At 49.0% G+C, this 13,225-nt stretch overlaps 1 protein-coding gene across 1 annotated transcript in view; it reads right to left on the bottom strand.

Moving 5' to 3' along the window:
- Positions 1–9,760: 9,760 nt before the first annotated feature.
- LOC119178713 (ATPase WRNIP1-like) overlaps positions 9,761–13,225 on the bottom strand; it is a 208,895-nt gene continuing 205,430 nt past the window's right edge. The window contains exon 8 of the mRNA XM_075877276.1: positions 9,761–10,471. Coding sequence (XP_075733391.1) covers positions 10,370–10,471 — 102 coding nt within the window. The 3' untranslated portion in view covers positions 9,761–10,369. The remainder of the gene's footprint in view (positions 10,472–13,225) is intronic.

Below are 13,225 nucleotides of genomic sequence, written 5' to 3'. Positions count from 1 at the left end.
CTTCGACTGCCCTTCCACTCCCCAGGTCTGTCCGCTAAGTTTGCCCCCAAGTTTCACGGTCCTTATCGCGTCGTCGAACGTCAATCTCCTGTCACATACGTGATCGAGCCGGTCACGCCATCTACAGACAGGCGACGCCTTGGTCGTGAGACTGTCCACGTGAGTCGTCTCAAGCCATATCACGACCCACTCCTAATATCATCACCTTGACTTGCCAGGATGGCTCGTCTTCGTCGCCGGGGTATTGTAGAGAGGAAGAAGAATATGTGCCGCAGTGGGTCACGCCTTTAGGAAGAGGAGCCGAGCGCGAGCTGTTGCCCCGAGCGTTGTGTATCCTGCGTCGGTTCCTGCTGCCCGGTTCCCGCATCGATAGACCTGCTGTGCAAGCATTACTTATGCCAATAAACCCCGTTCCAGAGTGCTCTTCTTACACTGCGCCGCCTACTTACGTCCCCACCGATTTTACGCCATTACGACCCAAGGTGTGCTATTCTGACAACGGAGCTACGCAGTGGGCGCCTCCTTAAGTCTGCTACCATGGCTCCGGGTGAGGATACGGCTTCGCCACCTACCTCAGCAACGACAGCAACCCGGTACGTCGCCCTAACGCAACCCCGTGATCCCGGTACCTTTACTGGAGAGGACAACGCAAATGTGGACAAGTGGCTTAGCATGTACGAGCGCATCAGCAAGCAATATGGCTGGGACCCAACCGTTATGCTTGCGAATGTCATTTTCTATCTTGACAAGACCCCTCGCACATGGTTTGAGACCCACGAGCACGAAATCACAAGCTGGGAAATGTTTAAACAACAGCTCCGCGACCTTTTTGGCAACCCGTTTGGTCAACAGCTTGATGCCCGAAAGCAATTGGCTGTACGTACACAGACGTCCACTGAGCCCTACTTGACTTATATTCAAGACGTCTTAGCGTTGTGTCTGTACCAGGCGGGCCACCGCTTAATAAATCGGGATGATCCCACCTCACCTGGCCACCTTGAGAGAGGGCGCGCGCGCGGCGCGGCAGCCATCAATAAACAGTCCCTTGCTAGCTAGCGTCTCGTGTGGTTGTGTCTTTGCAGAGCGCGTAAAACAGAACATGGTGTCAGAAGTGTAACAGTCGAACCCTGCGCTGAAGATGGACTGCCTACCACCACCCGAGCCACTTGTACTGACAAATACTCCGGCCGACAACTGGAAAAAGTTCCGCCAACGAATCGAACTCTACTTCAAAGCTACTGAGACCAACAAGAAACGGACGCCAGCACAGAAGGCTGCCATCTTTCTACACGTCGCGGGCCCAGAGGCAATTGAAGTGTTTAACACCCTACCTCTATCAGCAGAACAACGAGAGGACTATGACTCGATCGTCAAAGCCTTCGAAGACTACTGCACGCCTCGGTGCAACGAGACATTCGAGAGGTACGTTCTGCGCAGTCGGCAACAACAGGATGGTGAACCTTTCGAACAGTTTTTGCGCGATATTCAGTTGAAAGCACAGACTTGTAATTTTGGCGAACTTAGGGACTCGATGGTGAGGGACCAGATAGTGTGCGGTATCGTCGACAAGAAGCTACGTGCACGCCTGCTTCAGGAGAAGGACTTAACCCTAGAATCAGCTGTAGAAATCTGCAAAGCCGCGGAACTGGCAGCAACGCAGAACCGGGCTCTTGAAAGCGAAGCGAAAGTGCAGAGAGTCGAAAAAATTGCAAACGCTGCCGGACAGTCTCGTACGAGCGGACAACGTCGACGCTGTGGCTACTGTGGCAAGATTCACGGACCAAGACGCTGCCCAGCGTTTGGAAAAACGTGCACGCTGTGCAACAAAAGAAACCATTTTGCAGCTTGCTGCAGGAGTAGACGCGGCGTTCATGAGTTAGGCGTCGCTGCAACAGAAGATGCACTGGAGGAGTCCTCGGACGCTACCGATGAAGACATTCAAGTTCTCACGGTACAAATCAGAAACGTGTCCAAAAATCAGGATTGGACGGTGGCAGGGGACCTTGCCGGGCACCCGACAGAACTGAAAGTGGATACAGGAGCGCAAGCGAACATATTGCCGTACTCGTACTTTCGCAGGATGCGTTTGCCGACCATGGTGCGGCCATCGACCACAGTACTTACTAACTACGAAGGAAGCAAAATACATCATTTGGGCGTTATCAGTCTGCCACTACGTCTAGGAGAGCAGCAAGAGAATATCAGTTTTTTTGTGGTCAAGAGAGGCAAGCAAGTCCTACTCGGATTGAATGCAGCAGAACGTTTCGGGCTGATTTCCCGCGTTCACGATGTATCTTCAAGAAGTGACGTTAGCACCGACTGGGTCACCGAGTTCCCGGAGTTATTCCACGGTCTGGGCTGCATCCGTAGACCATATTCGCTGGCAATGAAGGATGATGCGCGCCCCACGATCATGCCGCCGAGGAAAGTGCCACACGCACTGCGAGCGCCACTTAAGCAGGAGTTGGCCCGGATGGTCTCGCAGGGCATCATATGCAAAATGGAAGAGCCGTCAGACTGGGTGAGTCCACTTGTTCTTATTATGAAGAAGAATGGCCGCATGCGAATATGCCTAGACCCGCGGTACATTAATCGAAGCCTTAAACGCGAGCATTATCAGCTACCCTCACGTGAAGAAATAGAAGCAGAGCTGGCAGGAGCGGTGATGTTCACCAAGCTTGATGCCAATAGCGGGTTTCACCAGATCCCCTTAGACGAAGACACTTCAAAGATCTGCACCTTTAGCACGCCGTTCGGAAGATACCGATTTTTGCGCCTGCCATTTGGTATCGCGTCCGCCCCCGAAGTATTTCAGAAGGCAATGACGGAAGTGTTTGAAAACCTGCCGGGCACACGCGTATATGTCGATGATATTTTAATTTGGGGTGCATCAAAAGAGCAGCATGATCAACGCCTGCGTGCAGCACTGATGGCAGCGAGAAAGGCTGGCCTGACACTGAACAAAGAAAAGTGTCTGTTCGCGAAGGCCGAAGTTAAATTCCTGGGAGATTGTATCAGCAAAGAAGGAATAAAACCCGATGCTAGTCTCATTGAATGCGTTGCCAACATGCAAAAGCCGTCGAGTAAACAGGAAGTTCAAAGGTTTTTAGGTATTATGAATTACTTTGGCAAATTCATACCTAATCTCTCAAAAAGAACTGACGCCCTTAGGTCATTGATAAAGAATGATGTTGAATTCATATGGGAAGTTCACCATGACAAAGAATGGAAAGATCTTATTAAGGCTTTGACATCGGCTCCAGTGATCGCAGTTTTTGACCCATTGAAGCAAACGAAACTCTCAGCTGATGCATCAAGCTTTGCAGTAGGTGCTGCTCTTCTTCAACTCCATGACCAAGATTGGCGCCCAGTGGGTTATGCTTCAAGGGTGCTCTCAAAGGCTGAAACAAAATATGCCCAAATTGAAAAGGAAGCGCTGGCCGTGACGTTTGCTTGTGAGCGTTTCCGGGAGTTCGTACTGGGGTTATCAGTGACAGTCGAAACAGACCACCGACCTTTGCTTGCTATTTCACAAAAGAACCTGAGTGAAATGCCGCCACGATTGCAGCGCTATTTCTTGAGGCTAATGCCTTTTGATATCAAATTGCAATATGTTCCTGGGAAGCATCTGCTAGTGGCGGACACACTGTCCCGAATTCCAGGAACCCAACCGAGTGACGGAGAAAGCGAACAAGACGTATGCATCCATGCGACTCGCGTGCTAGCCAGCATCGTAAGTGAGAACACGAAGACTGAACTGACCTCTGCAATCCTGGCGGACCCATACCTCAAGCAAGTGGTGGAGGCACTCCAGGAAGGACGACCAGTCTCAGGCGAACTAGCTCCATGTTTGTCAGAACTGTCATATGTTGATGGAGTGCTTTTGCGGGGCAGCAGGGTGGTAATCCCAAAGAGTCTGAGGCGATCCATGCTGCAACGTCTTCATGAAGGCCATTTGGGAATGAGCAAGTGCAAAGCCAGAGCACGCCTTCTGATGTACTGGCCTGGGATGAATGCTGACATCAAGTCACTCATTAGCAAGTGTGCCACATGTCAGCACTTTGCCTACCGGCAACCTTCAGAGCCACTGTTATCGAGGGAAATCCCAACGCGGCCGTGGCAGCGAATTGGTGTCGACCTATTTGACCATGGGGGCAAGCGTTACCTGGTTGCGTACTGTGCCTACTCCAACTACCCAGAAGTGGAACAGTTGCCTCAGTCAACAAGTCAGGTCGTAGTGGACACACTAGGGACCATGTTTGCTCGCCACGGTATACCCATTGAAGTCTGTACCGATGGAGGACCACAGTTCACATCGCGAGAGTTTAGACAGTTTGCAGTAAAATACGATTTTACTCATACCATATCCAGTCCACACTTCCCCAGGGCCAATGGTCTAGCTGAGAAAGGGGTACAGGTCGTAAAGCGCCTCTTGAAGAAAAGTGAGTACGCTGGCGAGGAGTTTTGGGTTGCACTGCTCAATTATCGAATCTCGCCCCTGATAGACGGACGCACACCAAGTCAGCTCCTTATGGGACGGATGCTTCGGGGACGACTTCCAGACTTCTCATCGGCTTCGACATCGTCAGTGCGGAAACATCCACAGGATCACGGCGAAGGCATACCTCTCACACCTCTCTCCGAAGGGGACGTCGTCAGAATAAGAAACGACAAGGGGTGGTTTCCGAAAGCCCGAGTAGAGAAACTTGCTGGCCCTAGATCTTACATAGTCTGTACAGATGAAGGCCGGCGTTATCGAAGGAATCGTCAGCATCTAAAAAGGACGCCCGAACACTTAGACCCACTGGATGACAAGGATGTCGCACCGATAATCCCGTCGCCTATACAGCATAGACAACATTCAACATCAGATACAGCGCCCGATTTGACAACAGCATCCGCATCACGAAAGGAACGACATCCGTCACAACAGGCGCCTGCATCGGATGCTCTACTGAACCAGTCAGCTGCACGTGCACCACCCATTGCAAGTCAACCATCAAGGGACCCCGACGTGGTCCCGTCCCAGCATAAGGTCACTTGCCAGGCACAAGAAGCAGCCGACTCGAGTCTCAGAAGATCAACTAGGCCACGTAGAGCACCGACGCGCTTTGCCGACTACATCACCTAAAGAAAAAGGAGGATGTACCAGGCGGGCCACCGCTTAATAAATCGGGATGATCCCACCTCACCTGGCCACCTTGAGAGAGGGCGCGCGCGCGGCGCGGCAGCCATCAATAAACAGTCCCTTGCTAGCTAGCGTCTCGTGTGGTTGTGTCTTTGCAGAGCGCGTAAAACAGAACAGTGTCAAAGGGCCGATCCCAACATGACTGAGGCCGACAAGATTTCGCACGTTTTAAAATGAATCACCGACGATGTGTTCAGCCTGCTTGTATTTACCAACGTAACGACCATCGACGCCGTGATCAAAGAGTGCCGCCGTCTCGAGCAGGCGAAGAGTCGACGCATTTTGCAGCAGTTTCAGCGCCTACCCAACACCGCGGCAACGTCGTCTTGCGAAGCCACTCCTTGTCATCCGTCTACAACCGAAGACGTGACGCGCATCGTCCGACGTGAACTCGAGGCCGCTTACCCGGCTGCCAACAAACCGACGTTGCCCGACGCCTCAACGACAGCTGTCGCCTTGATCCAGGCTGTTGTCCGCCAGGAATTCGCTAACCTTGGTATCCTGTCCACTGCATCCACATGGGATAATACTGGTCCCTCGATAGCTTCTGTGGACATCAGACGTCGCCGTCCGTACTCTATTCGAACCAGGAACCCGTCTGAATGGCGAACAGCTGATGATAAGCCAATCTGCTTCCGCTGTGGTCGCGCAGGACACATCGCTCGTTACTGCCGCAGCCAATGGCCATCTATGTCTTCTGGCTCGTACCCCGCTTACAGTAACTCATTCCGTCCACCAAACCACTGTTATCCGACCCGCACTCAGTCTACAGCATTTACTGCCCCTGAGGACTACGGCCACCCTGCCCCGTCGTCGCCACCGCCTCAAAGCCGCCCTTCTCGTTCAAACACGCGTCGCCGCTCTCCCTCGCCATCGTTCAACTGCCGCATGTCCCCGGAAAACTAGGCTGCGCAGCTTCTGGAGGTGAAGCTGCCCTGTCGACCTTACCCAAAAGTCCTCTGTTGCCCTTACGTTTGAACCGGAACACCCTAGAAGTATATGTTGATGGCACACCTGTTGAAGCTTTGATTGATACGGGCGCTCACGTCTGTATTATGAGTTCGCGTTTTCGTCGTCGCATGAAGAAGGCCCTCACGCCCCCCTTGACCAGTGTCGTCCAAGTTGCAGATGGTGCAAAAGTCCCTGTCGTCGGTATGTGCACAGCTCAACTTACCGTAGCCGGTTATCAAGTGGTCGTCCTTTTTACCGTGCTTGAAACATGTCCCCACGACCTCATACTAGGCCTCGATTTTCTTGCCGCCAATTCTGCTCTGATTGATTGCTCCGCTGGTGTGCTCCGCCTTGAACTGCCACAAATCAGTGCCGCCCCATACCAATCTACATGCCGATTACAATGCAGCGACTTTGTTCGCCTGCCCTCCAAAACTGTGACGTACGTCGATTTTCTGTGCTCACCAGCTGTGCCCGACGGTGACTATTACGCTACGCCTCTGATCGACGTACTCCTTACGCACAATGTTGCAGTGCCCTATACGGTGCCCAGCATCACAGATAACAAAACTTGTCTACCTCTTGTCAATTTCGGCTACATGAATCATGTGCTTCCACAAGGCATTTCTGTGGCCCACCTGTGTCCATTGCTCGATTCACAAATTGAAGTGCTTGCCTTAGACACACTTGTTTCACCGCAGCGCACATCACTCGCAACACATTCGGGCAGCCGTCAAATTCAAATTGTAGGCATGATCGCCACTGATCTTCCGCCTCCGCAAGTTGAAGCCCTACAACATCTTCTCGAGGCCTACCAGGATATTTTCGATTTTGGTGACCGACCTCTTGGGCAGACGTCCTTTGTCCAGCATCGCATACACACAGGTGATGCCAACCCTGTTCACCGTCGTCCCTACAGAGTGTCTGCTTTTGAGCGGAGCATAATACAGAAGGAGGTGAACAAGATGCTAGCGAAGGACATTATTGAACCATCCTCCAGTCCCTGGGCATCCCCGGTGGTATTAGTTAAAAAGAAGGACGGATCGTGGTGATTTTGTGTGGACTATCGCCACCTTAACAACATCACCAAGAAAGACGCATACCCTCTGCCCCGCATTGATGACGCCCTTGATTGCCTCCATGGTGCCGCCTACTTTTCTTCCATCGATCTTCGTTCTGGTTATTGGCAGATTGCCGTGGACCCCATGGACCGAGAGAAGACGGCTTTTATAACACCCGATGGCCTCTACCAATTCAAAGTCATGCCTTTCGGCTTATGTAATTCCCCCGCCACCTTTGAACGAATGATGGACTCCCTGCTCCATGGATTCAAGTGGTCTACGTGTCTTTGTTATCTGGATGACGTGATTGTGTTTGCTCCCACTTTTGAAGCGCACCTTGCGACACTGTCAAAAATTCTTGATGTATTCCGTCTCGCCGGCCTTCAGCTGAATTCATCCAAGTGCCGGTTTGGTCGCCGTCGCATTACAATACTTGGACATATTGTTGACGCTTACGGCGTACAGCCTGACCCAGAAAAAGTTCGAGCTGTGAAGGACTTTCCTGTGCCGAAAACCGCCAAAGATGTCCGCAACTTTGTGGGGCTCTGCTCCTATTTTCGGCGGTTCATCAAGAACTTCGCGGAAATCGCTCGGCCCCTAACAGATTTACTCAAACCAGATGAGACGTTTACCTGGGGTCCCTCGCAAGCAGCAGCATTTTCCCACCTGACCACTTTGCTCACTTCTTCTCCTGTGCTGGCTCACTTCGACCCTACGGCACCGACCGAAGTGCGCACCGATGCCAGCGGTTACGGAATAGGCGCTGTGTTGGCTCAGCGACAACGTGGGCAGCATCACGTGATTGCTTATGCCAGCAGGCTGCTGTCCACCTCGGAGCGTAATTATTCCATCACAGAGCGCGAATGCCTAGCGCTGGTGTGGGCAGTCGCGAAATTTCGCCCTTACTTATACGGCCGACCATTTATCGTTCTTACCGACCACCACGCTCTCTGCTGGCTTGCCTCCCTCAAAGATCCCACAGGTCGTCTCGCCCGCTGGGCACTCCGCCTCCAGGAGTATTCTTACACCGTAGTGTACAAATCAGGAAAACTGCACAAAGATGTGGATTGTCTGTCACGCTACCCTGTGGCCGACTGCGATTTTACGAGCACTGATTATGTGGGTTGCGTCCTTTCCATCTCCCAGCTGCTTCATCTCGGGGACGAGCAGCGTCGCGATCCGGATATCAGACGCCTAATACAACAGCACGAATCTCCACCGCAAGACGCTTCTGTTCGCATGTTTACCTTAAAGGACGGCACCTTATATCGGCGTAATTTATCGCCCAATGGTCACGACCTACTTCTGGTCATACCAAAGCACCTGCGTTCCACAGTCCTACGCGAGCTCCATGACGCGCCAACCACGGGCCACCTTGGTGTCTCTCACACATATGACCGTGTACGCCGCCGCTTCTACTGGCCTGGCCTTTCACGTTCTGTACGTCGCTATGTCAACGCTTGTGAAATTTCTACCTCGCGGTCGTGATCAGGTGCAGGAGTGGAAGTTTCTGCGACCGGATCGGGTGTAGAAGTAGTCTGTAGTGCCATCATCATCGCCATCATTTCTTGATCACTGCGCCGCGCCTCTCGCGCAGCTGATGCTAGCTCGAGCTGCGCGAGGCTTAGAAGGAACTTCTGGCCTGGCGGTTTGGACGCTGGTAGTCGACGTGGCTCCGCTTCAGGCCTGGAATGAAGTGGCGAGATCGGCATGGCCCCATCGGCCGCCTTCGACGTCATCTCACGTCTCTTCTCACGTCGCTACATTGGCGGGCAGAGTTGCGGGAACATGGCAGCGGGCCGTTCGGCGAAGGGCGTGTTCTCCGGGTCACCAATGTAGCGACGAGAGAAGAGAGACGTGAGATGACGTCGAAGCGTCCTTCACCGCACCCCCAAAACTGCCACTCTACTTCAGAACGGCCGTGAAGAGACAGTCAGCTTGGACCCACTCAAACCGGCGTACCTGGAGACCGCCCTAGAAAGCCTCTCATCTACGACTGATCTTATGTTGGAACACCGCAAACGGCATGTCACATTCCGACTTCCAGTCAACACGGGGGGCCCAGCAGCGCCCTCGTTCGGGCGGCGCGCAAACCGGAGAGCGCGCGATGGCGACAGAAGAAAATAAAGAAGGCGCTAGGCCGTGGCACGTGAAGCCACGGCTTGCGTTCCTGGCTGGCATCGGTTATCGTTCAGGCGTGTCTTTCTTTCGCTCCTGTGGCATAAGCCTACAATGTCATTCTCAGCACGTAATAAAGTCCATAATGTGTGTACTTTGGTGGATAGAGCATTGTGTCAGCAGCCAGGGAAAGGGAACAAATGTGTCTCCATTCATGTCCACAGATATGCTCCTTGCACTACTGGCGTGGTTTATGGGATTTCACTGTCTTGCAGCTGCGAATATTTAGGTGAAATGGGGCATTACATAAACGTGCACTTAAGGGAGCATGAGCTAATGCCATCAGATGCTAAAATCACATATAATTTGGCAGCTCGTTGTAGGACATGTGGATGTGTGCCCAGGGCTGGGCAGAGATGCCCGAAAAAGTATTCTCGAATTCAGATATCGAAATGCGTAGTTTGGAAGCATAAAATACAGATACTGAGATAAATTTGTAATTCATGTGACAGGATATTTCAGAGATACGTTTGCAAAAAGACAAAAAAGTATTCCAGAATACATATACTAAAATACTTTTCTCTATGTCGGGGATAGTTATACTCCATACAAACATTTGTTATGTGCAGCATAATATTTAAAATGTGCAGCACATTGAAACTTGCAAATGAAATTGATTTATTATATTTTCGCCATTCTCTGAGTGTCATTAAGGCATTACAAAGGATGCTTACACTGCACATAATTGTTAATAACCACATATTTACAGATATCAGTTGCAATAAAAAACTATGCCATATGAGAGCATCAGTCACACGCATTGTACACTGAGATCCGGAACTCAACAGCAACAGTATTAGTTATGCTAGAAGGAGCATAGTTCAAGGGAGGTGCTGGAACCATAAATTAACGAACTTCCAGTTGAAGGTTTAATGTTTTCTAGAAACATCTTAGAAAAGGCAGAAAGAATTAAGAACGGACAAAACAAGAAATGCAAAAGGAAACTCAAAAAAACCTCTTTCGAATCGTTGTTTGGCCATGCTGGCGTTTTTCAGAAATGCTCTGCAGAAAGAAGTATCGTAGATGGCACACGGCACCAAATTCTTTGGGTGGTTTGTGGCTTCCGCAGTAAGCTCCAGTTTTCAAATGGGCCCTGCAAAAGAAAAGTGGGAAAAAAAACGAGAAAAACAAACACTACTCGTTCAATTGGCATGAGGCAATACATTTTAAAAATGGCGCCCATTGTGCAGTTTACAATACTCCTCACAATGAAAATATCCACGCTGTAATTCAATATAGCAGTATAACATTGTTGTCACGCTGAAGCAGGCCATCATTCAAACACATTCCAGTTCTGCCTGAAAGAGCACTATGGGATACGTTAGCAAAGCAACTAGCTCGCTTTCAAGAAGGTAGGAGTCAGTTTCGCCCTCAGCAGAAATGTAGAAATGGTGGGTGCATATCTTGCTGTGGACTGCCAAGGTCACAGCAGAAATTTTTTTTCCCCATTGTCAACACGTCTCAGCTCGTTTACGAAAAAAAAAAGTAACGGGATACCCGTGTCCTGGATAGTATCGCGATACATGCGATACGCCGTAAAAGTATTTCACTACTGAGATACAAATACATTTTTGAAAAGTGCCTTGATACAGCAATACAGACACTCAAAAGTATCTCTTAAATACTATTGCGATACTACCCAGCCCTGTGTGTGCCCCACTTGTAGAAAACAAATATCAAATATTGACATGTTGATTAGCGCATGTGTGAAGTAGCCGAAGCATTTTTCATTAGATCTAACAACAAGTGCATAAGTATTTTATGTAACACTCGTCTAGATGAAGAACATAAGGCCTTAGAGAAGACATGAATCATTCTGTGTTGTAACACATGTGTACATGTGCAAAGTTTTGATGAGTGAATATTTTCTATATATGTTCTTTCCTTTTCCAAATAAATTTCAGTTGTGAAATCAGCGCTGTGACCCTCTCTGACTGCTTCTAACCCGTTCCTTTGTAAAATATTCTACGGTGAACACTCACCAATTTGCCTAACTCACGATTCTGCATCTTTTATTTACCTATGGAATCGGGGAAGCTGTTGCGGTCTGACAGATTCCTTTTTTCCTCCCTATATTCAAACATCAGTGCTTCAAACGCTACCCCAGCTTTTATTGCAGGTGTCTGAGTACTTTCATTGTGCTCCACGTGTCAGAACCCAGAGAAATAAAACACCAACAAGCATGTGTGCATTGTGTAAAAAGAAAAAAAAAGGGTGAAAGAAAAGATAAAGTAAATTTCGCTGTACGGTTTCGTTGTTGCGACATTGTTGCTAGTCGTTGTCAAGACAAGGTTGCATAAAATACGTAAGTACTCCTTTTTGCTGAAAAGTATATTTTAGACATGTACAAATGAAACGGGGATGCAAATCATTAGTAAATACAGCAGTCTAGGTCAAGGTAATCTAATCCAACCCTAAATGGCCTGCAGGCTATAGCCATTATAATGAACTAGAATGTGCTCCAGTAAGCCAACTGGCCGGGCTGCCGCATCCTTGTTTTATATGAATGCCGCGAGATAGCGCCACCTTTACGTTTCCTAGCAGCATTGGCTGTACTGTCGAACTATCGCAGGCTCCTTCAAACTTGCAGCTGCAGTTGATTTTATTTGTGTGGTTGTGTTCTGGTTGTTCCAAAAACCAAACAGCCAACTTCCTTAGTGCCTGGGTCATAAGTTTTGTTTTGACCAGATACACACATTTTTTCATATTTACCACATACACTCACAACATTATGAGTGTGTGTGCAAAATGTGTTCATTTGTTTTATATGAGTGCGTCATATTTTATTTTTTTACCGCTAAAGTGTTCTTTCCACCGCACATTTTTCCAAGCAGACTATATGGTCATGGAGTTTGCTTTTAATCTATGTGAAAAACCTGGAAAAATTGCTAAATTTGAAAAAAACTAAATTGATAAACACCCTGTTGTGGCTTTGCTAGCAAGTATGTTAGGAAACAGACACATGTGCAGTATGGAAGTGTGCAATGTCACAGCCATGTACTGTCAAGAAACGTCGCATACCTACGCTTGAAATACTTTCCTGACCTTCCAAGTTTCAACAGATGTGTAATGATACATCACTTCTTTCTTAGCATGAAATGCTTTCAAGAGTCCACATCTATCAGGACCCCTGCCTGTGATCTTTTTCAGGTATTTAATCTGAACTGACATGCCCTAATGCTTGCATACTTGCACAGCAATCTGTCAAATTTGTCCATACACTCTTAACAGCCTGTAAATTCACTCCTAACAGCACCCCCTCCACTCTTCCAGTATAGGCCAAAAGGGTGATTACTTACAATACCATGCTTGTTGAACATTACTATCTATGAATCTTACAATTGTTTGGTGAAAAAAATTAGGGGACCCTCAAGGTTTGAGTAGAACACAACAGTAATATCCTATCCCTAGTGCATACTCCAACCACCTAGTGCATACTATTTGCAGGGTAACATTACTTGAAAAGTTTATACTGCAGATTATTGCTACGCTATCAATGTTTAAAGTGGCTTGTGCTAGTAAGGATTTCGCACATAGTTGCAGTCTGCGTAATGGATTTTTAAATGGTGGCTAAGCGAGCTTGTTGATACGTACACATAGTTACTCCGAAGAGCGCAGAGATGGGACACAGGATAGACCATGCAATACAGGTACTGGGTAGTGTGCTTTAAACCACGAGCAACTATGTGCATGAAATGTTTTTAAACTTGATATGCACCCAGTACATGGTCCTAAGAGAATACTCCAGTAGCATTTGTGCCTTTTGTTATTCGTGGCTGGCTTTAAACAACGAAGTCATTATGATAATCACACGTTTTGATGGCCAGTGGCAATGCACATTTGTACC

This window comes from Rhipicephalus microplus, chromosome 1, assembly GCF_043290135.1.
Source record: "Rhipicephalus microplus isolate Deutch F79 chromosome 1, USDA_Rmic, whole genome shotgun sequence".
Lineage (NCBI taxonomy): Eukaryota > Metazoa > Arthropoda > Arachnida > Ixodida > Ixodidae > Rhipicephalus > Rhipicephalus microplus.
The sequence above is the reverse complement of the archived record's forward strand: the minus strand, read 5'-3'. Positions and strand labels throughout refer to the sequence as shown.